This window comes from Pieris brassicae, chromosome 2, assembly GCF_905147105.1.
Source record: "Pieris brassicae chromosome 2, ilPieBrab1.1, whole genome shotgun sequence".
Taxonomy (NCBI): domain Eukaryota; kingdom Metazoa; phylum Arthropoda; class Insecta; order Lepidoptera; family Pieridae; genus Pieris; species Pieris brassicae.
The window spans coordinates 22490182-22515950 of record NC_059666.1 but is presented as its reverse complement, the minus strand read 5'-3'; the positions used below and the strand labels follow the sequence as shown (position 1 = coordinate 22515950).

At 32.7% G+C, this 25769-nt stretch overlaps 1 protein-coding gene across 1 annotated transcript; it reads right to left on the bottom strand.

Annotated features, from left to right (window-relative positions):
* Nucleotides 1–16833: 16833 nt before the first annotated feature.
* On the bottom strand, nt 16834–25137 carry LOC123720158 (gustatory and odorant receptor 22). The gene is made up of 9 exons (XM_045676675.1): nt 25041–25137; nt 24402–24551; nt 22764–22862; nt 22445–22617; nt 21917–22116; nt 20593–20738; nt 19068–19264; nt 17266–17427; nt 16834–16983 (listed from the first exon to the last, which is right to left on the bottom strand). Exons 1-9 carry the CDS (start codon nt 25135–25137, stop codon nt 16834–16836), a joined length of 1374 nt encoding a protein of 457 aa, XP_045532631.1.
* Between the last annotated feature and the right edge of the window lie 632 nt (nt 25138–25769).

Sequence of the window (25769 nt, the reverse complement as noted above, 5' to 3'; positions counted from 1 at the left end):
ACTTTTATACATAAAAAAATTGTTTTTAGCAAATAACCGATAAACGCACTACTCGTGCAGCCGGATCTTAGACTAATAGTGGGTGATCAGCCTCCTGTGCCTGACGCACGCCGTTCACTTTTTTACCCGCCTTCCACTGCGAGCGGAACTGACCCATTACGGACTCCACTACACTCGTTACGATGATCTTCATACATGCCGTCTCCGCTTTGGTGGAAAATGTGGAAAAGGTGGATATATATGAAAATTATCGTTACGAGTGTAGCGGAGTCCGTAATGGGTCCGTTCCGCTTGCAGTGGAAGGTGGACATTTAAGTCTAAGGCAAGCCGGTTTCCTCACGATGTTTTCCTACAGTGAATGCTAAACGTGCACATAGCAAGAGAATCTATTGGTGCACAGCCAGGGATCGAAGCTACGACCTCGGTAATGAGAGTCGAACACTAAACCCACTTGGCCAACACAGCTCGCATCATAAAATAATAAAGTAATTAAAAAAAACAGCATGTCCAAAGGCTCATTAAAATTTGTTTTAGCAGGTAACATTTACGAGAAAATCTTAAGGAAATTTTGTTGGACATTTGCGACGTCATCAATTTTGAGGGGTTGTCGAGTCTTTAATATCGAGTCTCGAAATATTAGATGGAATTTACAACATAATATGTAATTCATTGATGGATTGCAGGAACGTGGGAGTTTGCAAATTGCTTTTACTTTGCTGTTACGTACTGGTTTTGGAAATATCAAAGGACTGTGTCAACAGAACTTGAAGGGTTTTTTTTACAATATTTTTATTATTATGTACTGTTCTATTAGTTAAAATTATTCCCACACAATAATCTATGACTCGTATAAATTACGACTGGTTATTTGAATATAGATTCCGGGCGTCACTGTTAATATACGCTGAAGTAAGGACAACGACAAAAAAAATTGTCCCCGTGGCAATTACGTCACGATTTATTTAGGAAATAAAAACTACTCTTAATAATTAAAATATAACATTATCTAATTAACTTGAAAATAATTTATGTCAATTTGTCTTGTCTTGGAACCGTTCTTATTATTACGACATCGTGATAATTAATATAGTTCCATGTCTATTTTTATATGGTTGATTTTAAAGAAACGTTACGTATATAATCAATATGAATGAACCATTTTCTTTGCAAATAGACAATTTATTTATTTAGGTAGAACCTTTAATAGAATATTTTCACTATTCCGATGTGCTAATAATTTGTAAGAGCGATGGTTTTATAAACTCCAAATTAAAACTAAATTTTAGCAAGCTCAAAAGCTAGAAAGTACTCTTTATTGATATTTCATAGGCCAATGGAGTGAATAGACTCCTGCGACTGACACATATCGTCAACTTTTGGGTCTCATAAATGTACGTTCACAACGGGGGATGTAGCGCTCAAGGTTAAAAGTCACACGCGTAACTGTCCTCAGATAAGACTGTATTAGGTGAGAACATATAGGATTTTCTTTGCCACTTCATAGCAATATGCCGACATTTTTGTAAACAAACACCGACCACACCACATCATACACAACGCACACCTACACAAAAACGGACTATGTTTGCCGAATGCTTTTGCTCTTTTATCTTTTACCCCTTTCTTAAAAACAATTTCTTTAAAACTTTATACATTCACTAAGAATCTTAAGCAACGTCTTCTAAACATGTCCTATACCGAAACAGAAAGTATTGTTCTTGTGCAAAAATAGTTTAATTATAAAATTGTAAGTGTTACGTAGAAAATATTACGATAAGTACCAAATATCATTAATATATGAAATGGAAGAGCTAGCTTATACTAACTGCCGATGATACTCGTAGTGTACTTTCTCTATGCGTAATTAACTATACGTCCTTGCCTTTGTTTAATTTAAAATTAATACAGTTTTTCTTTTTTCTTTCTATTCTAAAATATTGCTAAGTAATTTTTTTTCATTTTAAAAATTCCAAAAAGGAATAGAAAACTTAAACGTTGATAACTTTATTTAAATGTAAATGCTATGCTTAAAGATATGATATTGATTCCTCCTCATTTCACAAACTATAAACATTTTTACTGAAACCGACAGTCCTTATTCAAAGACATTAATTCGGTCTTACTACACTGTCAAACTTTGCTTAATATATAATAAAAAGAAAACCGATAAGTATTTTATAAAAATCAGTAAAGTTTTTACTTTTTTACAGTTTTGTTTTTTAGTAAAGTCTAATGTCAATTATTGATTTTCACGGTAATACCACAACCATTCAACAGATAAAAGGACAGTTATGGTACATCAGTAGCACTTCAAATAGTGAAGTAAGTAAAAAATAGTAGTTTGAGATGAACAAAGATGTTTTCATCTAGAATCAAAGACTGAAAACCTTTGATCATTGTTGAGTGCCACCTCTGTGATTCTGTAAGTGCATTCAAGAGTAGCTAGCATCTGTTTGTTGTCGTCTGTAATTTGTAGAGTAAATATTGTTGACGTTACTCAGCATCCAGCCGTCCTGAACCCCATACGAAAATCAATATTTAAGAGTTTTGTCAATTGAAAAAATAGTTGATTACTATGAAAAATAATCCATAAATGCAAGTGGGTTAATTAGCTTATACTACTAAGCCTAGTCAGTAGTAAAAATCAATAGTACTACTTAACATTTACAACAAAAAATTTATTAAAATACATATCAACAATTATAAGAAATAAAAGTCAGCAATGAAATTCATGTTCTTCGTTAAAACACAGAATTACATACATAACTGGTCTAAGAACGTTTTGCAAGGAAGTCATTAAATTTACACTCCAGTAACGACACAAAACAAATCCCTGCCAAGTCACCCTCACTTCGTACAATGGAAAACTTTGTAATTACTATGGAGTAAGTTTTTGAATCGTAATGAGATCCCTATATTGGTTTTCGATATACTTCAATACCCGGTTCAAATAAGTAGGCACTTGGCTTTGAGTAACTTCGCGTATTGTAGAAATGATCAATCTTTTCTATTTTAATTAAATGTAGATAATGCTAAATTTAACCCATTTTTAATGAGTATTTAGCCTCGAATTTATATTCTGTATATATTCTTGGTCATATTGTTTTATTCATTAAACAGTCGTCACCTTATCTCTTCTATTTGCAAAACCATATAGTTATACTTCTAAAAATAGAGTGATAATGTAACTCACCAACGATCCAAAAACACATTCAACATCCACGTCTAATGACACAATGTTATAAGATACACTGTCAGCAGGATGAACAATATGAACATTTTAAAACACGTCACGAAGTTACACCTAGCACAAACACGTGACACGTGCGCCTGGAACAGTGGGCAGCACCACACTGGCAGGGATGCTGTCGTTGCTATGATACACCCACCCTTAGATCGGCCGCCGCCCTAGACGAGTGGAGCCATACAACCTAGTTTAACGTATATACAATAATAGCTCTCCAGTTATTTCCTGATAAAACGATGGTGATATGTTTTGTGTTCACGTCAATTTACGTTTTGTGACTGCTTTTGTTGACATGCTCTTGTGCAAATTAAGGATTTGTCCTTTAACAGAAACCTCTAAGCATTAATGGCTCGGATGAATATGGTTCCGTTAATTATACAGGCAAAGGGAAACTAATGAACTTAAATCTTTTTTAATTCTCAACGCCATAAATCATATGTTTCTCGTATATATGTTTTACTAAAAACTGTAACATGTACTGCTACAACAATCCCTTGAACTCTTGTTATTTTCTATTGGTTTGTGTATGTTTGTATTGTTATGCTTAGCAGTCAGTGCACAAGGTACGCCGTTCATATTTGACTCTTAAACATTGTGTGAAAACGAAATGAAGAACCGCATGAAGTCTGAGTTATTGACGCGCACAAAAATTTGGTGCATGGTTAAAATTCAAACGCTTAATTAAAAATCCTATGTCTGATGGCATTCTTGGTAACACTGAACATACATAAATGCGTTAGGTTTTTTACGGCATAAATTTCTGTTTGGCTTTTCAGATATAACAAGCTTACATATTTTGCTACCCCTCTAATATGAATTATTGTCAAGGAGACGTCCTGGAGTGGTTTAAGGAGAGCCGTAACATTTTCATTTGTCAATGTCTATTGTTCACCTGTATCTTCAAAGAACAATGGCAGCGAGATAATCTGGTCCAATTCTATTAACCTAATTGTATTTGATTTAGGATAGAAAACTATAAATATACACTATTGGATTACAACTACTCTTTCTTATTTATAGACGGGTAGTTTATTAATATATTACTTCTATTCGACTACTATAAACGGTGTTAATTATTAGCAAAATACCAGTTCTGAATTTCAGACATAAAACATAACTTCCAATTAGGATAAGACCCGTTCGAATACAAAAGTTACTTATTAACCAATTAATCTAAATTTATAGTTGATTACATATTAGCCAGATTAAAAAAAAAACATCCGTTCAATTCGCTGACACATTTAATTTGTCACGAATAAATCGTGAATGTTATTTAAAAACACTGAAAAACCTCCATATGAAACTGCAATAAACCTTCAAGAGCCTATAAAAGCTATTAAAAGGGTCACAAGAAAGGGCCGAATAATCGATGGTCGGAAAAAACGTAGTAATGTACAGGCGCGGCCCATCAATTAAGTGATGTCAGGAAATGGGGGAATGAATTTCGACATCGCTTAGGTGACCTTTGAGATTGATATGGTGGTATGATGAGCCTCATTTTGGCGTATCTATAATTTTCTAAGACGCTGCCATAAAATAAAATTACATTCTATAAATAGATTGTATATCATACGATGAACCTTCCTAAGACGGAAGATTTATTCAAATATGCTTCGAATGAAGAAACTTTAAACAAACGATTATGAAAATATAGCAGATAAGTACGTTAATGTAAAATTGGTTCTGAAATTACTGGACAGCTGGTTCCCTCTATTTTGCTGTCGTATTTTACTATATAGACAAGTAGGTAGAAGTTTCTGTACTTCTGACTAAAACAATGGTGCTGCTGCTCAGGAAATCCAGAATCTCAGAAATAACGTCCTATGTTCATTGGCATGGATGTCTAGTTAATGTAGAATGTTTTGCGTACAACTAAATGTTTATTCCTGTTTGTACACTAACGTCTTTACCAAGAAACGTATTTGCTCTATGAAATTGAAGAACTCAAATGGAATTGGCATCGATTTTGTGTTGTCGTTGTTGCGAAAGAAAGTTCAATCCTCTGATATGTTTTAACTTTCCAAACAAAAATCAGTACCCAAGTGTATTTATGTTTCGTTAGTCTCCATGGGCCAAGACCTCACGTCATTGATATTTTTTTTAACAAAACGGTTATATTACTATATAACACTGATGTCACAAAAAACTATCAACATCTCTTTAATAATGCGTTCTGTAGCTGTACCATAAGTTTGACGTTTTTACGCTAACGTAAGCACGTTCTAACGCTTTATATAAAATAATTAGCACCATTCATCTCAAATCAATTAAATATGTTTTTAAATTTAATATTACAAGGCGAATTTCAAGGGATAAATATAACTATCTAAATGAATAACTTTCCTCTTCGAATATAAAAAGTATGTAGATAAGAACGTACAAATCGTCGGGAATGTTATGGCAGTATGATTGATCATCACGTGTGATGAAGGTCTCAAAGTTTAGTAGGTAAGGGTCGGTTATCTATGGGTCTCACACTACCACGTAACTTTTATATAATGGCTTTTGTTCGAACGAAGGAAGGTGCGGTAAATTGTAATTGGTTAATGCCCTGCTCACATAGCACAAATATGATGTCTGCAATGATCTCAGTCACACACATCGCAATTTAAGGACTAAGAAAAGAAGAACATTTTAATGCTCCTTCCACTTGACCGTATTCAACGAAGAGCGATTTGAATCGTCGACGACCAGTCATTTTCCAAGTGGCTTCGCTTGGCGTTGCGTGGAGTGGGGTCTGTCTGCATCGTCTACCATGGAGAGTGTTCAGAGGAGTTGTTCGGATTAATATCCGCAGCTGAGTTTCATTATCGGACGTCAAGGCAGAATACGAAATATCACCGGCATCACCTTGACGTCCGTCGTTTCCACAATTAAGCGTTTTTTAAAGCAATTTTAGCGGCAACCACTATGTGGCCTACTGCAGTATTTCCGTACCAATTCTTATAAGGCCAGCATCGGAAGTGCGAGCCTTATGGCAACGTAAGTGTAAATGGGTATCACTTAACATCAGAAGAGGTTCCTGCTCGTTTTACACATAAAAATACTAATAATATATATTATTTATTTAAATCAGAAGTCTTATATCAGAAATGCAAAATATACACATTATAATTATTGCTTTTCTCAATCTACGATAGCCGATTCTGCCTCCCACATTGTCCTTATTGTATACCAATGTCGTCCAGGACTTAGTTTTTCCAGCCATATCCATGATTTCATCTTCACCTTTTAAATTGTCTACCTCTAGTTTTTTATGGCCTCTTGGTTGCCATAGTGATACAATTTTGCTCCTCTTATGATATGTTGTTTGTCCATTGGTATATATAAGACATTTCAAAGCAGAATTTCCCTTAGGTAATCCATTCAATATGATATTTGTATATCCAGGAAATTTAGTCGATGTTCAATAACATTGGTATGCAAATCGTAGCGAAGTATTCCACGTGTTTGTAGCCATTCCTGTAGTGTCACATCAACAATCATTATATAACGTTCATGGCAATTAACATCCTATTAACATATAGATAGAGTTTAGTTTAGTATGAAGCGTAGATATGTGTCTTGAGGCAAGGACATGCAACGGAGTTACCTGAATTAATTGAATTTCTTGACGACAGCATGAGGCGGTGGCCACGGAGTGTTTACTTTAGAGACAAATTGCTCTCAAGCTGATATTACGACGGGTTTATGTCAAATAAGAAAACAAACATAAAGATTTAATACTCATAAGCAACTCCTTACAAACATTGTGTAATACAAAAGAAAAACTTGGCAATTAAAAAGAGTAGCGGAGAGTTTACTGCCAGTTCTTCTCTTCCGTACTACGCCCTTGATTTGAGGCAACCAACTTAGGCAAAACTTTCTATAAAATTATTATTATTAATGGAAATTAGTTTGAATAAATATGTGACATTATATTTACCTACCTGAAATGTTTAGAAGATGAAAAACGGCTTAATGTAGAAAGTTGCCAATACTTCTATTGTTTTTCAAAGTAATCTCCATTCCTCTTTACACATTGTCGCATTCGATGGAATCACTGAGAAAAGCAATGGGCCCATTCTTCCTTAGGTACCTTCCTTCCTTGTCTTCTATGGCATTTTCGTACGCTTTTACCGCACCTTCAGGGCTCGTAAAGCGAATACCTCAAATGCTATCTTTAGTTTTTGGGAATAAATGTTAGCCGCAGGGCGTCAGGTGAGGACTGTATGGCGGATGATTCATTATCTCGACACTTGCCATAGTCAAATATTCAATAGTCCGTTTTGCGGAGTGCGCTGCTGTCGAATTTTTTCTAAGACAACAGGCCAACAGCGATTGACATACCAGTCAGCAGCAACTGTCCTTCTATCACAGCTGACTTCTATGACATCTAGCACAACTGTCGCGAAATGACCTTTCCGACCAAATAATGAGGCAATCATCTTTTTTATTTGACTTCTTCCTGTCTTTACCTTAGTTGGCCGATCTTCAAAGGAAACACCCACTTAGATGATTGTATTTTGAAAATATATACAGCTTTCATCACTTGTGACGATGTCAAATACATCATTATGAGTCACCACCGTTGAACTTATCTAACATTCCAGTCCATGCGAAGGTGTTTCTGGTCGTCGGTTAAAGTATGGGGAGTCCATCTGGTACAAAGCTTCCAGACACCTAAATGTTCGTGTAATATTTATTGACGTATCTGCTGATATGTCACTCTCTTATCTTCCTCTATCATGCGTCGCACAGCACTGTTTTTATCTTCAGTAGCCGCTGTTAAAGGACGTCCCTCACAGGGATCATCATTGCTACGTCTACGCTTAAACTCGTTAAACCAATTGTAAATAGTGGCACGAGATGGGCATGAGGATTAAGAAGTGCTAATCGCAGCCTATCATAGCTTTGTTGTTGAGTAAGCCCACAACGAAAGTTATAATAAATCATGTACCGAAAATTTTCTCGCGTTAGTTTCATTTTCACTTGTAACAAGAGTTTTAGATTTGCCGCCAATTCACAGAAACAAATGACAAATGAATGCAATATACAACATTAGGTTACTAAAGAGTTCTAAAATTGAAATTCAAAAAAGTATTCATTAGCAATGTTTCTAACTGGCCAGTTCTAAACATTTTTAGTGTTCGTTCGAAACCAATTTATTTTTATCATGTATTTAATTTCTTTTAATCATAAACGTACCTCAAATAGCGATTTATATGCCTTATCACTTTGGTAGTCCTTTGAGATTAAATAAACATAAAAACGGACGTATCTATGTTTAAATGTACGTTTATGTACTAACACACGTTACGGTAAAAAGGGCGAGTTAACGGCATCAGTAATCTATAATATTTATTATGATAGAGAAAATATATTTATTTATTTCGTAATCCTAAAGAAATAATTTTTACATGTCAAGTTCATATATCTTCGGAAGCCACGTAGGCCTGGCCTAAATAAAACACAAAATGCCTTTCATTACTAATAATTAATTTAACAGCGAAATTAAGTAATCAATTAAAAAATACCTTCCAAGATCTAATTACAATATGTTATAATATCCGTACAGGAGCTTGAATTGTACACAAATGAACAATAGATATCGATTTTGTTGTGAAGTTTGTACAACTACGGGAGTAATCTAGGTTTGTTACGAAGTTTCTGGAACGTGCTAAAGTAACTTAGACTGTTGGATTACACGCGCTTATTTGCTAGCTTATTTGAGTTATCAGAATATCATACGCGATGTTATTCCAGAATTACTTCGTTTTCCTTGAAGGAAACTACAACTCGCTTAAAAGAGTTACTCAAGCTTCGCAAATACATTTCAAATGCGTGTAATAAATTTAAGAATGATCTAATTTTCCGATAATCTATATACAGACGTAGACAATATGATATATATCACCGAAAAAACTATGGATTTGACAACCTTCTCTCTTCTTAACGTCAATTTAAAAATCATTACTATAAATAAATGCATCTATTTGAATTTTAAAGGGCCACCAGAGACAAAGAGTTACTCAAGCTTCGCAAATACATTTCAAATGCGTCTAATAAATTTAAGAATGATCTAATTTTCCGATAATCTATATACAGACGTAGACAATATGATATATATCACCGAAAAAACTATGGATTTGACAACCTTCTCTCTTCTTAACGTCAATTTAAAAATCATTACTATAAATAAATGCATCTATTTGAATTTTAAAGGGCCACCAGAGACAAAGAGTTACTCAAGCTTCGCAAATACATTTCAAATGCGTCTAATAAATTTAAGAATGATCTAATTTTCCGATAATCTATATACAGACGTAGACAATATGATATATATCACCGAAAAAACTATGGATTTGACAACCTTCTCTCTTCTTAACGTCAATTTAAAAATCATTACTATAAATAAATGCATCTATTTGAATTTTAAAGGGCCACCAGAGACAAAGAGTTACTCAAGCTTCGCAAATACATTTCAAATGCGTCTAATAAATTTAAGAATGATCTAATTTTCCGATAATCTATATACAGACGTAGACAATATGATATATATCACCGAAAAAACTATGGATTTGACAACCTTCTCTCTTCTTAACGTCAATTTAAAAATCATTACTATAAATAAATGCATCTATTTGAATTTTAAAGGGCCACCAGAGACAAGAAAGAGAGAGATCGCCTCCAGCACAATGGGCTGATGAGCTGAAACAGTTGGTGGAGAATATAGAGAGAAAAATGGTTTAGGTAGAGAGAGATGGAGCCAGTTGGAGGAGGCCTACACTTTAAAAAATGTCCTTGAAAAAATAATGCTGTATAACTGTGTGGATCTTTTAAAGATGGATAAATGTTTTAAGGAGTAAATTATGCTTATTATTATTATTATTTTAGTAAAGTATTAGTATAATCATTAAAACATTAGTTAGGTTAAATTATTTTATGGATATGAAGTCAAAACTATGCGGTATGTTTCACAAACAGAACAGCATTGCCGTGCATTAGTTGTGATATTAAGACGAGACGGTTACCATAGCAACAAGTGGTGGCGGCGCCCATCTTACGTTCAGGCTGAGTTATTGCCTAGATTATTTCACAAAAGCTGTTACTTTATTCTTGACATATGAAATTTCATATTAACATTCAGGTGATTTTTGACATATTAAACATATTTATAAGCGAGGGAATTGTTTTCGTCTATTTAAGAAAAGATATGCTAATACTAATTAAGGTTTTTTTTGATTTTTATAACTGCCTTTTTCTGAGTAGTTATTTACTACGAGTAAAAGAGTGAACTAGGTAATTATTTGACAAATCAATTAAAAAACATTTAAAAGCCTTGTTTTTTTGACTAGATAAAAGTACCTATAACCGAGTACCGGTAGCAAGTGAAAATCTGTGGTCCCTGCCTAACCCTTCGGGGTAAGAAGAAAAATATAATTTTTACTTATCATTTAAATTGTGTCTACAACAACCTCTCTCGACTTCGAATACGAGTACTATAAAACTAAAATCGTTAAAAAAATAGTTTAATAAAAATTGAACGAAAAACTAAATCAATTTATTAAAACATTGGTTCAATAACATTATAATGTAATTTTATTTTCTTCTAGTCGAGACGGACAAAAACGATAATCTCAACCCAAATATATCTACATATTACCGTTATACCTTAGAATAAATTTCAATTTTTATCTAGCAAAAACGCATCGAATTGAAATTGCTCTAAGATCTAAGGTATTTGACAGAAACATTTCAAAAATAACGTAAGTACGTAGAAGACAAATGTATATTACACATTTGGGTAAAATGTTTTTAAAACTAATTGTGCAAAATATAAGTAATAATTAAAAGCATTTTTTTTGGTTTGTAATGACCTCTAGTTAGTTGTGTATTTCTCTGTACATTATTACATTATTTATCAACTGTATGAGTGTGTGTCTATACTTTTTTAAATATTCGCCTTAGGCCTTTATCTCAACACGCACTGGTAGTCTGGGCCTCAGATTTCTGCATCTGTTTCATGATCATTTCTAATAGGTGATCAGCCTCCAGTGCCTGACACACGCCATCGACTTTTTGTGTATAAGTCATGCTGGTTCCCTCACGATGCTTTTGAACATCGTTCGAGCATAAATGCACACATAGAAAGAAAGTCCATTGGTGCTTAACCAGGGATTGAACCAATGACCTCAAGGATGAGAGTCGCACGCTGAAGCCACTAAGCCAACACTGCTCAATCCTAATCATACTACTCAGTTTGATTAGTTTCATGCTGATGAAAAAACTTCATAATATATTTTATTTCACAATGAACAATGTATTTTTTAAGAAAAAAAAAACATATTATTCCTAGACAAAGTCCCACATAACAATACCATATTTATTCGTATAAAATTTTACTACCTTCGCCAGTAAGACAAACAAATCTATAAATTTTAGAGTTTTTGGATGAAAATGAATTTTACTTCGCTTTGCTTCTCATTTCAAACATTTTGTTTAAAAAATTAAACTACCTGTTTTTATGCAGCATGACTTTTTAATATATTATATTGATTCATAAAATACATCTGTTTGACGTTAGCGGCAAATGCGATAGGGAACGTTCTAAACCGAAGTAGAACTGCAAATGTGGACCGACATATAAAATGTCATTAATTGATATGTTATTATCAGTCTTCGCGCTGGAATCGAGGACTATTCTGACTTTGGTGCTTATAGATGACTCACGAATTATGTTGTGATGTGGAATAACGTATCCTATATTGTCGCAGAAATATAATCCTTTTCCAGATATTCAATAAATGTTTTGTCATATGCCTCGCGATAAGTAGGCGATGACTGTAATTTACGTTTGAGTGACATAAACCGCCTTTATGCTATGTCCATAGATGAATCCAAATTAAGAGGGCTTTTCTTGAATGGCAGTGCGACAACATATCGACTTGAAGAATCACGACACGTTGTAGTTTTATATATGCGTTCACACTCTTCCTCTTCCTCACTAAGGAAAGCGGAAGACTTGACGACTCCTCAAGCTCCCAGAATTTCCGTAAAATATTTTCTAAAGGGATACCCGAGTAAGCGTATAACGCCGACGAACCTTTTATATTCAACTTTGAAGATAAAATAGGCGCTTCACCCATTAAAATAAAACCAAATGTTGTTTGAACAGCATCAGGCATACCAGGTGGTCCCTAAAAACGACCCTGCTTGAGTAGTTTCGAAAACAGCTGCGCACCGATCAACATATCAACCTGACCGGGTTCATAAAATATATCATGGGCGAGCGGTACGTTAAACAAATATTCCAACTTCGATCTATAATATAGTAAGTCATCAGTAATACGTTTCACAATTAAAGAATTAATGTAATATTTTTGTATTTTTGTCAAAACGAGAGGATGTAACTATATTAGTTGTCCCTATTATATCATTCGAACAGCCACCAAACCCGTTCACATACATAGGTTCGAAAAACGTATTGTAATTTAATAGTAACTTTGTACAACACTCAGTTGTTATTAAATGATTTTGAGAGCCGTTGTCTATAAGACAACGCAAAATATGATATATCAAAAGTACATACACGGGCAGTACCAACTAAAACCGTTGACGGTTGTGATATCAAAGTATTGGCTTCATTCTCCCATGAACATAGAGAAATCGGCGCGTGAATGTTACAAGGTTCGTCTAAGGAGCCAGATGCGACACGCGGGGAACTATCGACTAGCAAAGACTCACGCTGCGACTCAATGGCTCGAGTGTTTGATCGCAGTCGGTTTCGCCTGTTTTTGAAATAAACTGGGATTTGACGAAAAATGCAGCAATATGTTGTGCGTATTGGAATTGCACGTTTTACAACTTTTAACAGAATTACAATTTGTGGTTTTATGTTTAACGCTTAAACATTTTACGCAATAATTCCGTTTTTTAATAATATTGAATCGATCTTTTGCATTTTAAAAAATCGGGACAACTGTATAACTGATGGTGAATTTTAGTATTACATAAAGGAGATTTTGAATTAATTTGAACAGAATTAGAATTTACAAAAGATTTTACGCTTTTAGAATATTTATTATTAGCTGGTTTTATCATAGTAGAATTTGTTCGTTCCAAAACTTTACACTTTCTCGGGTATATTTTCTTTTCTAAAGAAATTCTCAAATGAAATAATTGTTTCGTTGTCAATTTTTTTACTGCCAAAAATAAAGACAAAAAATCCAATTTATTAGGTATTTCTAGTTTTTCAAAAGCTGCGGTTGATGTAACAAAATTATCAAGAAAACTATTTAAACCGTCAGTAGACGACGTTGTTAATGTTTTAAAATTAAAAATATTATCCAAATAGTAAAAGCCAAGAGACCGTATGTCTTGATATTTGTCAATTAACGTAGAATAAATTAAATCATAATTATTTGCCGTTGGTTCTATGCCGGAGATCCAGCAGTAAGGGCTTTCTGTAAGCTCAATAGCTTACACTACGCAATCGTAGTGTTGCCATTCTAATAAAATAAATGACATCGTGATCTTTTATTTCTAATAAATGGATTTGCTCAGCTGGTTAATCCATTCACTTGAAATAACTATATGGAATGATTACTCATATGACTATACAACATAAATAACTAAATTAAGATCGATATTTTTTAAATATATTTTAAAATGTAATAATTGACTCGTGACTCTTGTAAAGAAATGTAAATTTTGAATAATTTTTTTTAGCAATACCAAAGGTTTTCGTAAAATATAATTATATTTTAGCCATCAAAGAGAGCTTGAAAGTTTATCCACTTCGCTAGCGTAGCACTTCTACGCCAATCGTAGACCGACCCACCTTGCATTACAATAGACTGCGTTTCGAATCAATTCTTTAGTAGGAAGTATTTTGAAACAATAAAATGAAAGCTTTTAAAACCTTTATATTTTCCAATAGATTTATTTATTTATTTTTTTACTTCGTTGCAATAAAAATAAAAGAAACACAAATAACACAATATATAAAAATTACAACGGATGCAACGGGCAAAAATTATAGTATTCAGATGTTCATTCCTTAGCAAATTAGTAAACCCTTTATTAATAATATTGTACCTACTCAAAGTCATCTCGTGGTAACAACACGCAAATACATAGTCGAAATAACTAACATTACTACATACACGAATTCATGTACGATCAGTCATCACAAGTAGCACCCGTTCACGAGTATCACGCATGGCCAGCCATCGGCCCCCTCGCCATATTTTAGGGAGAGAGACAACCCGACGCATGGGCGCTGTATACTACTTTGGTTAGAACGGACCTATATATTGGGTATAGAAATATTCTCATCAACGCAACACGAAACATTATGCATTGTATGTCACTTGTGTTCACACTGTATACATAGGAAATCCTTTCAACAGCAAAAAAGCATAGTCAAGGTAGCAATGCTTATTATGTGTCCCTTTTCTATATACGTATCAATTTCAGAAAAATGTTTTCAGGACTTAATTTTTTTTATTTATGTCTATATATACCACTTAAAATAATAATACAATTTTATATTTAAATTAAATTTTATAACCTCGTTTCAGTGTTGCTAACTACGAAATGCTATAGCTTCTTACGCCCTGATTTCTGCCGGTGCAATACATCTGCTACGGCGATGCGACACAATATTCTGGAAAAGTCGGCAAATACGCTGCAATTAAACTTAATACGGAATACTAACTAAAGCTTTAAGATAGCTATTTAGTATTTAATAATTAAATACAGAAAATTTACGACAATATCATTAATTATATAAAAAAACATTAGACTGTATTTATACCTATTATCTAATCATACTTAAATAAATAAAAAATTCACAATTTATTCTTAATTACCAATTTTCACATACTACGATAATTTATTCAAAGTCTTTATATAACCTATTTTAAAGGAATTTAAAAAATGAACACATTATTTGAACATTTATATGTAGGAATGATTTTAAGGAAACAAAAAAAAAACTTTTGTTTGAATCACTGGATTTTACTGTATAATTTGATTTCTTCGACGACACGAGATAAGTGGATGATGCGGTCATAGGTCGACATGTCACCCTACTCACGACATCTCGTTGCACAAGCATTATGAATGCAAACACAAAGATTAGCGTGTTTTTATGGGAGAGGAGTATGTATTTACCGACGCCCAGGGACACCTGTACACTAGGAACTAGAAAGTGCAAGAAACCTTCAAGGAGGTGGTACGTTCTTATTGCTTATTGGCCTTAGATATTAAAATAATGTGCCTACGAGTTCGCTGTAGGTAATATATTTATTGAAACAGTGTTTTGCCCTAACATGTGATGTTGTTAAAACATTAACATAGCCATACAATTTGCTGTTTCATTATGCTGGACGGAAATGGCATTTAAATTGTTAAAATGATAGGCATACAGGTTTATTATGTTATAACAGCAATGTTGGGTTAATTTCCTCGTATTACCTTGTAATTTTAAATATCTCAATATATACCTAGCCAACACAAAGGCTCACAGTTGTCAGTGATATAGGAAAACGTGAACATTCAAGAGTTTATTTTAAATTAATTCATGTGAAAATAATAAATGCACGCTGGACAAAATACTATCACTAAATACTTCAATTACGAGCACTTTACACTTTCACAGTACTTGTTCACTTGTCTTCAGTATTTGCACATCTCTTCAGTGTTAATCTCTTGCAATCGCACCTGAAACTGAGTTGTCTGGTCGCGTATTATTTTGCTTATATGTATATATATATCCCTGGAAATGAAAGTAAACAATATATCACTGAGAAGAATTCCTCTAGACAGATCTTTTCTGGGAAGGATTGTCACTGAGTAGCTGGTGTTATATCTTTATCGCACAATTTAACTTCAAGAAGTGTCTGACTATCCTCTTTTGTGTATCATTCCATCCTTGTTCCACTTCTAGAAACGTGAATTTCAATTTTCTAATATGTGAAAGAGCCTCCCACAAAACGGTCATAAATTATATTAAGTCTCTTAGTAGTAGAAAAATCCTAAAACATTTAATTTATCCATTTTCGTAACAATACTTGAAAATACAACCAATAAAAAAATTATAGCATGTATAAATACCTACAAAACAAGTAGTTTGACCAAGTGGAATAACAAGAATAAATTTTAATAATAGCGTTCGGGGGTAATTCAGGGGTAAGCTTTAGAATACCCTCAAAAATAACATCGATTTTGAAACCTTTATTCATTAGTAAAACTTCATTGCAGAAACATAATGCGATTGACATAATTAAATGAAAAGTAGGACAACTGGCGGCCTTGACGCTTTGAGGCTATCACTTTCAGGCAATCACTGTGAGACAAAATGAATTACCAAGAAGTGTAAAAATATATACGAATTATAGTTATTTAGACAGTATAAATCAATTAAAATATATGTAAACAGTGATCAGGACAATATTTAAAAAGAAAAAAAGTGCTCATACATATCGATAATTTGTAAATTAAACGAAATAGCTTTTTAACTACGTTTATTAGTTAAAAACTATTATTTCATAAAGCGAGTATTAGAAAGCTTAGCGGTTATATTGTGTACTATATGTTTTTTACTCGTCATCTTCCATGTCAGTACCAGGAGTAGTGGCATTAAAAAACGCTCTGGTTATGGCTTTCAGCATTTTCCTGGTTCCCTGTCTTAAAAGAGTCAGCTTGAATTGCATCAACACTATCAAGTATGTCGACATGAAAGAAATATTCTGAAATAATAATTACTTGAAATATGACTGTCCAATGTTGATTCATAAAAAAATTGTTAAATAATTTCCTTTGTAATTAAATACAAAAACTAAAACACTTGTATTTTACGTTAAAGTATCACAAATTTATCTCCATAAATATCTTGGTATTAAGTTTTTAAGTTAAACAGTTTCTTAAGAGAATCTTGAAGCTCAACTAGTTAAACCAATTGCTTGAGCAACGTGGTCGCTTAAACATTAATCAAAGTAATTATGAACTTCGATAATAATGAATATACTCACCGCAGTAAATAACTCCCTGTTAATATTAGTGAAGCCATCCAAGTTCATTATAGGAGGATTCTTGGCAATGGCGACTAGGAACATTTCAACCTCGCGTTGGGCGTTTCGATCGATGACACCTAGATTTACGTTCAGCAAGCGAACTTGGAATTCCAGACCGACCTAATGGACAGTTAATTATGCTTCACCACAGCACGTTGTTTAACAATAATCAATAGCAATATTATACACAATTATAGTAATTTTTAAAATTCTAATAGTTAGACATCTCACAAACACGCACACATAAACACATACATAAGCACAGCCACAGCAATATTTATAAGTATATTTTACAAGGGTTAGCCGTTCGTGGTAATTCAGGTAAGTATTTTCCTTCAAGAAAATACCGTACCAATTCAAAGGCCGGCAACGCACTTGCGAGTTTTGGCAATGAGAATGTCCATGTCCTCTTATATGAAAATAAATTAATATTTTGTAATGGTTTATAAAATCTGCTACATTAATAAAAATGAATAAAATCTGATTACCAATGCTGTACGCTTAAATAACGTAAAACAATTATAGACAAAGATATTCAGTATAAATTATAACCTATGTTTATCGAATCGTGTCTATGACGAGCAACACACATCTCAATTGCGTTTAATGTCAAAAAGTATGAATTTGGAATGTTTTCATCGTTTCACTACCAAAGACTATAGATTTTCCTATGTCTTACTTAAGCCTTGATTTCGATTTCGCTCAAAGAAAACAATTTCCACGAAGCTAGTGTACTTCAGTTTAGTAGTATTGACATTTTATTTTGTGCTGTAGTTTGTATGGAATAAGTGTTTTTAAAGATTCTAAAGTGATCTCAAAACTATAAGAAAACAATTACTTGCATTGTAAATCTCTTTCTTTGAGTTTTTTAAAGAAGTTTGAAAAGCAAGAATAACTAGTTCTTTTAAATTACCTATACCTATTATTGATACAGCATTTGACAATTGAATAGTATTTAATTTGATAACGAGTAAATATGTTTTGGGTAGGTTCATAAAACAGCATTTAAGATTTAATTTAAATTACATAGTAGTAAATTACGTTTATAAAGTTCAGTCAAACAATCATTATGTTAATATTTACATAGCAAAGTTGAAAATATTTTATTTTAAACAATATAAAATTCTTGAGAGCCATTCATGTAAATAAATAAATACAAGTAATAAATTGAAAAATAATATTTTCATTTTTCCAATCTCATATAAAAGTTCATTCCAATATACATTCACATCATGCGGTAACCGTTTTGTGAAAAGAGCTGTTCATTTACGATCAGCATTAAAGCAATTTTTAAATTAAACTGAAATTGAATTGCGTCTAAGAAAAACATTCTCCTTGTATAATACAAGATTTATCTGCATCAACAGATATATTACTGAAGCTGTTTACTGTCGAATTTTCGTTGTAGTTTCGTTATAAATATTTTAAAAAATTCGCTTCTTATTTTAAAACAAATAATACTTACTTTTTATTATCTAGACTTATGGACCGAGATTCTATCTGATTTTTTATAGAAGAAACTTCATCCATAAAACTTGGAAGTTAGGAACATATCATTTATGCGACTATAAAGTCAATTTACAATGATTATGACATCTGAAGCAAGTAATAACTTGCAGTAAAGCAAAAAAAAAATAGCTTTTATATTAAAAATTCTTGATTTAATTGTATCCGTGTCCTGTTCATTGTCCAATGGGGAACGCAGGAGATATGTTACGATATTTTTTTGTGGTTTAATTGTAGTAAATAAATTATCTTACCTTTCTCGTGGCATGATAAGCTTCGTTACAAATGATAAAGAGTAGGGTCATGCAATAGCCAACTATAACGAAGAGGCCCATTTCTTTATAACTAAGCCCATGTTCTAATATTTCAGAGAGCGAGCCGTATAAGGATATAGTGGTCGTGAAGAAGATGACCATGCAATAAATACCGTACATGTTGGAATACGCCCTTCCTGGGGACAATTGCGTCATATTTTAGGAGGCTTATTTCCTTTATATACGTCTTGGATATGGCAACATTAAACTAATGGGTAAAACTTCGATTCCTTTGGGGAGACAAAATAGTATTCATGCATTAATTTTCTCCTCCAAAAGTTCCAAAAGTTGGTTTATAAAACAGCTGTTAGGTATGCACGCCTCATTGCTAAAATTATATTGGTGTTTATTACGATGTCTGAATCGCTAAACCCAACCTCACAAACTATTAAAAATATTCGGACAGACACACTGTCCAAAATATTTATAATTGAAATAAATTTCGAACAAAATCGCTAACAAATGAAGGAATGATTCCAAAATGCAATTTCATCGTATCCCTGTATTTATTACAGCAATAAAACGCTGTGTTGGTCTAAAATAATTATCTTTTTCAGTGGGTTCAAAAAGGTTTTAATCAAATCAAAGCACGTAAGTCATAAACATAAACATGTTTTATGGCCGTGTCCTGTCCATTTGGCAAAAATTCTATATTTAAACAAATGTCACGTGTGAAGATAAATATGTCGGCCAAGTTGAGAATATTCTAGTCGTGTCTATTCTAATAGTTTTCCAAGCTCTTCTGAAGTGGGTGGGTAATATGATAAGTTTTGTGACAGGAAACGTCAGCTTTGGAATAAAAAAATATAATATTCGTAAAGCTTAAGAAAATATGAGATTTGACAAAGAATAACTAATGTTATTTTCCATTTTGTTCGATGCTTTTATATTGTGCTTGCCTCACATATTGAAATAAATTTTCATTTACTATTTATAATTAATTTTTTGACATGAAATCTTGTTATGGGAAGGTAATCGCGTTACGGCGTTACGTAACATAGACGCTTTCCTGTCTCCCTACTCAGTGTTTAGAGTGCGTAAGCCACTGTTGACAGTGAGCATATAATCTAAAATTATCACCGTTTTTGAAAGTTAATTAAAAAAATATCATTAATCATCAGTATAATCCTCGGAACGTTAAAGAATTAAATAGTTCAACTTAGATTATTTTAAGTTATCACTTCTGTCGGGCGTCTCGAACGCACACATTTTTTTTGGTTTAATTTTTGTTTCTCTTCGTGTATGTTATGTTAGCCAAGTGATGGTCAAATTAAATCTTGTATCAATTTGCCCAGCTTTTATAAACAAGTTATGTAAATAATACTTTTTATAATGTTTAATATATTTTTTATATGTCTGTATATGTTATAAATATACGATTGAAGAAATTACAGAATTACAATTTATATTCGTTTCAAATATCATTAAAATTACTTGTGAGTTGTTATTCAGCCAAAATACTGACCCAACTGTTGCATCATGTGTGACAAATCCACCCACAGATGGCGATACTGAGCGAGTTTCAGGGCCGGATCTTCCGCTTCAAGAGCCTTATGCAAGTTTGTTGCTAAACCTTTTGACGCTGTTCCAAATGCATTACAGTTTATATACCTAGAATTAGGAAAAAATAAATCAACAATTATTATAGTATTATTCATAGAAAATTACTTAAAGATAACCATACATTTTTATCGTGTGTTCTTGATAGAACGGAAAGGAGAAGCTTAAGAAGATCTTAACATTCTTTTAAGGGATAAGATGCAGGCGGATGACTTTAAATAAAGTGCTAACTGATAGACACTTGCAACGCCAGGCTTGCGTGTGTGTTGCCAACCATTAAAGGAATGGTACACTCTTCTCTTATAGACTCCTAAGTCATATTGGTTCAGCAATATCTGCACCTCTAGCTCTCCGTTAGCTGGTACCACAAAGAGATAGTGCAAGATCCTTCTACATATAGCGCTGTGTTGTAGAACGCTAGGCGATAAGGTGATGAGGTAATTATGATATATAAGGTACACAATGCCCAGAGAATGTTGGTTCCGGTTGACGCCGATCCGAAAAAGCAGAGTAGACGATTCGAGCCTCGTCTTGAAGTGAAACTTAAGTATAGTGATTATAAGGGTTAGTGTAGTATTAAGGACACACGATCAAAGTGTTAAAATATTTTGGTAAATATTCATTAAAAAAAGAAAAATAAGCCTAAAATATGTTACTCTTTAGCCACAAGACTCCCTGTAAAAAAAAGTTTTTCTATATAAAATTGTGATTCATAGAAAATAAACTTTAGAGCAATAATTGTTAGGAAAACTAGTGAAAATGCGATTAACACAAATAGGTCATTAAGGAGCCCTGTTTCACTGATGGCGTAAGCTCAGATCGATTAGAGCCAGCTGCTGATCCTTAATCTGAGGACACTTTGATAACACGTATAAAGTTATATATATATATATATATATTGTTTTAATAAAATAAAAAGATATTAAGAAAAAACTTTACACTATATGTAAAACGTTTCTTTTTAGCGTAATTTAATCCAAAATGGTATATTATATGGGTATAAATATATAGGTAGCGTATAAATTCTTAATAGGCCGACAACGCACATGTAACCATTTCTTCTGTATTAACTAAATATACGGAGCCTACGTAAAGTATGTCGAGTGATTTTCTAACTTCAGTGTATAAAACTACAAAGTATCTCGAAGTTACAATAAGAGCAGTTTAGAAAAGAAAATTTTTGTTGAAAATGACATTCTTATTATAAAAAAACACAGAAAATTACAAACCAGAGAGAACAGAAACCATCCAGCATAGCAATGATATGATAGTAAGCGAGCGAATGCCACAATTCAAAGTCGTCTTGTAAATAATGCTGTGATAGTATTACAGCGAAACTGAGGGCCCAAGAGAAAACACACAAGCCCCACGTCAGAAAGTGGAGGTTCGGAAATATTATCGGTGTTCCAGTTATTTTGAGATATTTCAACTGAAATTTATAGATGCACATTCAAATATCTAACATAATTACTATTAAATTGCTCATGTACAAGTATCTTATGTTAATTATAGATAATAAACTACAATTAATAATAAACCATCTTCGTCGTCGGCGAATATTTGAAATAATTTAATTATAAAAATATTCTGTAGTGTTTTTAATAATTAATGTTTTCAAGCATTTTTGATTGAATTAGAAAATATATCAAAATTTGAAACCACTATTAAAAGTAAGGTATATAAAAACTCTTTGTGTATATAAAAAAGTCTGTGTTACTCTAGAATATATGAAAAGTCATTTAATGACCCAAAACGACCTGATAATGTGTCCACATATTCTTAAATATAGCCACTTGAGGTCCATGACGCCAAGAAGCCACTGGTATGAGAAAATGTGGTATAAGGATACTTAGAAATATAATATTGTATATGACTTCATCGAATCGCTTATTCGAGTTCTGTTGGAAATTTGCGAACCGGTCTTTGCCCACTGCAATAAAATATATTTATTTGTAAATATAGTGAATTCCAATCTAAGAAAGAATATTGTCATTTGTCAAGTTTGAAAAGCGGAAACTAAACAAGTTTAATTTAACAGTAACGCTATACATTTCGATACAAGCGTTTAATATAAACCTCTTATCACAATTATGCTTTCCAAACACCAAACAAGATAAGCCCAGAGAGTAGATTTCGATATCCAGTTATATGTAGTCCGCTTTGTAGTTTGCGCATCTGGAAATATTTATTCAATGCATTGAATACAATTTTACATGCAGAATTTTATCTAGCTTCTATAAATATTTAATAGAACCGGTTATGTTGTTAGTTCATATATATATATAACTTAAATGATAACACGGTAGATAGTTTCCGCGTTGTAGGAGTACTCTCGCATAATGGCCCCATATAAAGCGTTATGTACAAGTGATTCACGTTTTAGCGTTTCTCGTTAAAGGGGATTTAAATCGAATATTAAGAAAATATGTTATGAGCGAAATAAGTGCGTACAAAAGAAATAAATTTCTAAATATAACGTATTAAATCCTCTGGTTACATGGACGAACACCGTGTTATACGAGGGACTGAAATCGCGTAATATAAAAATGCGTTATAAGGGTACCGTGTTAGAAGGGTGTACTGGTACTGAGCTTTTCATTTAAAAACACGATACCACACATATTAAATAATAGTATAAAAATGATTTTCCATTTAATTTAAAGCACGTTATGTAACCTAACTTTAGTTAAGTAACGTCTTTTAAATATTTTAAGTAATAATTAGAAGTGTAAGCCGAATGTAAACAAACTTAAAGCCAATATTGAGCCTCTTACTTTTTGCCACACTTATAAATTGTATTTTGACATTCTGTTTCTAATAATATCCAATAACATAAGTGTCATTTACATTTATAAACCCTTAGATAAGCCAAGTTCGTGTTTGTTAGCGTTTGTACCTCTAATTTTGTGTTAGTTATAACTTATAATACCTTATTTTAAACAATTAAAGGAATATATTACCGAGTTTCAAACAAAGAGTTTTATTAAAACATCCATATAAAAAACCGCTACCGAACTTAATTCGCACATGAAACAGCATTAACGGCCCCACGGCCCAAGAGTCCAAAGGGAACAAAATCGAAGTCTGAGGAAAGACTCTTATATTTGTGCCGTTTAATATTTTCCGACTGCTCTGCGGCCGAACCCTCCCCCACTTAATCATCCAGTTTTAGAGCTTTACAGACTTTATAAGGGTTGGTTATCTTCAAATACAAATACACTTTCTCTTCTAAATTAAATGCAAATTATTATACATATAAGTGAAAAGTACACTTAAAAAACTTTAATATAAATTAAGGAAACTTTGATATAACTAAAACAATTTTCAAATGAGAAAGTTTTAATCTTGACTGACGTTAAGCAATGCGTGGAATATATTCAGTCTATATTGCGTTGTTATTTTCTAAGTTGTAAGCGCTTTAGGCTCAAAGTTTCAACATTAAGCTTCTGAATGGTTTCTAAAGATTCGAAAACGGCCTTTTGCGAAACAGATGGTTAAAGTAATGCCATTTTAACGAAATTTGTTAAATAAGAATTCTTTAGATACCTTTTTAAGTTTAGACAAAGCCTTACTTGTTACAAATATTATATTTTGAAAATTATTTGCCATTGATTATATGTCATACAAATCTTAGACCTTTGGCTCGTCTATATATAGATTAATTTTTATACCGTTTATGACGGTAATTACTTTTTAATTTAACATTGCACTCACGTTTAGGTACTCTCATAATCGGCATTACCCCCATTATTTGAAACAAGACCAAGAGGCTTTTAGTGGTTATATAGAAACTGTCATGCTTGTCCAAAAGTTCGCCATCTTTATCCGTAATTTGGGGTCCATATACCTCCTTGGCATCGTATTCTAAAATCAAAAGTGTATTCTGGTTACACATTTATTTTAAATAACAATTGTATACTAAAATATTTATATTGATAGAATTTCTATTGAAAGAAAAGTACATACATTCAATACAAAAAAAACTTGAGATAGAACATACACAATACATTTCTTATTGTACGTATTAGTACATATTTTAATTCTGCTATGATGGTATATTTTGAATTAACGTTGTACTAAGTCCCTCTGTGTATGTAGCCCTAATGGAACAAGAGGTAAAAACATGATTCATTTAAAAAAAAATGGTTTAATAATGTGAGACACACTTCTTTTATCATAGTTACGATGATAGGTTTTTCATTCTAGACAAATTGGAGATCTGTTCCCACAAGTTGTCGATCTTTGGATCTTCACTTAGTCAAATTATTTACAATTTAATTACCCTACGTTATATACATTAAAGTATATAAATTAAAAGTTTTTATTGAACAATAGTCACACAAATTGATCTACCTTTTATAGCTTTTCCATTAAATTCTTTGTATGCATCGAATTTTCTGATTTGTTCGATACGATTTGGATTCATTTTAAAGTTCCGAGAATCGTTCATATTGTAATCGATTATTTTTCAATATGAAATTCAAATGGTTACGAGCGCACACTTCAAACGTGAATAATGGTATAGCAGCTCAAATAACAAAATAGCATAATCAATCATAACCTTTCCACCCTAATGCTACTTATGTCTTGCTAAAAAACAGTAGAGTAGAACAGAATCCTATTAACATTTTTGTAGTGGACTCAACAATCTTATTGGGAAAAGAATCGTAATTGGATTTAGCTTTTCAAAGATTCTTCAAGTATTGAATAGGATTGTCAATTTTTATGATTTCATTAAATAAGCTAAATTTCACGCCAATTTGATTATTGACGACATAGGTGGTTTTATATCCTTCAAGAAACGAGCGGACCAATTATTAATAGGCCGGCAACGCAAATGCTAGCCAGGTAGGCAATGTGAGTGTCCAGGGGCGAGCGATTTCATATCAGGTGAGCCTTCTCCTTCTGCCCCTTTGCCTCGTGTTATATTTAAAAAAAAGGAATAAGTTGAACAATAAAGATCAGGATGTGAACCTTGAGGATCTCCAGTTGGTGTGGCAAACGATCTTTTACTCAACGATTACTACGTTTTTCGTTCCCGTTTTTTAAAGTAACTTTTGGCTTATACACGTCATTGCTTCA

Coding starts and splice junctions, on each gene's coding strand:
- LOC123720158 (XM_045676675.1), bottom strand. CDS start 25,137: ATGAACGATTCTCGGAACTTTAAAATGAATCCAAATCGTATCGAACAA. Junction 20,739..21,916: donor GATGGTTTCTGTTCTCTCTG/GTTTGTAATTTT, acceptor TCCTAATTCTAG/GTATATAAACTGTAATGCAT. Junction 17,428..19,067: donor CTTATCATGCCACGAGAAAG/GTAAGATAATTT, acceptor ACTGTCCATTAG/GTCGGTCTGGAATTCCAAGT.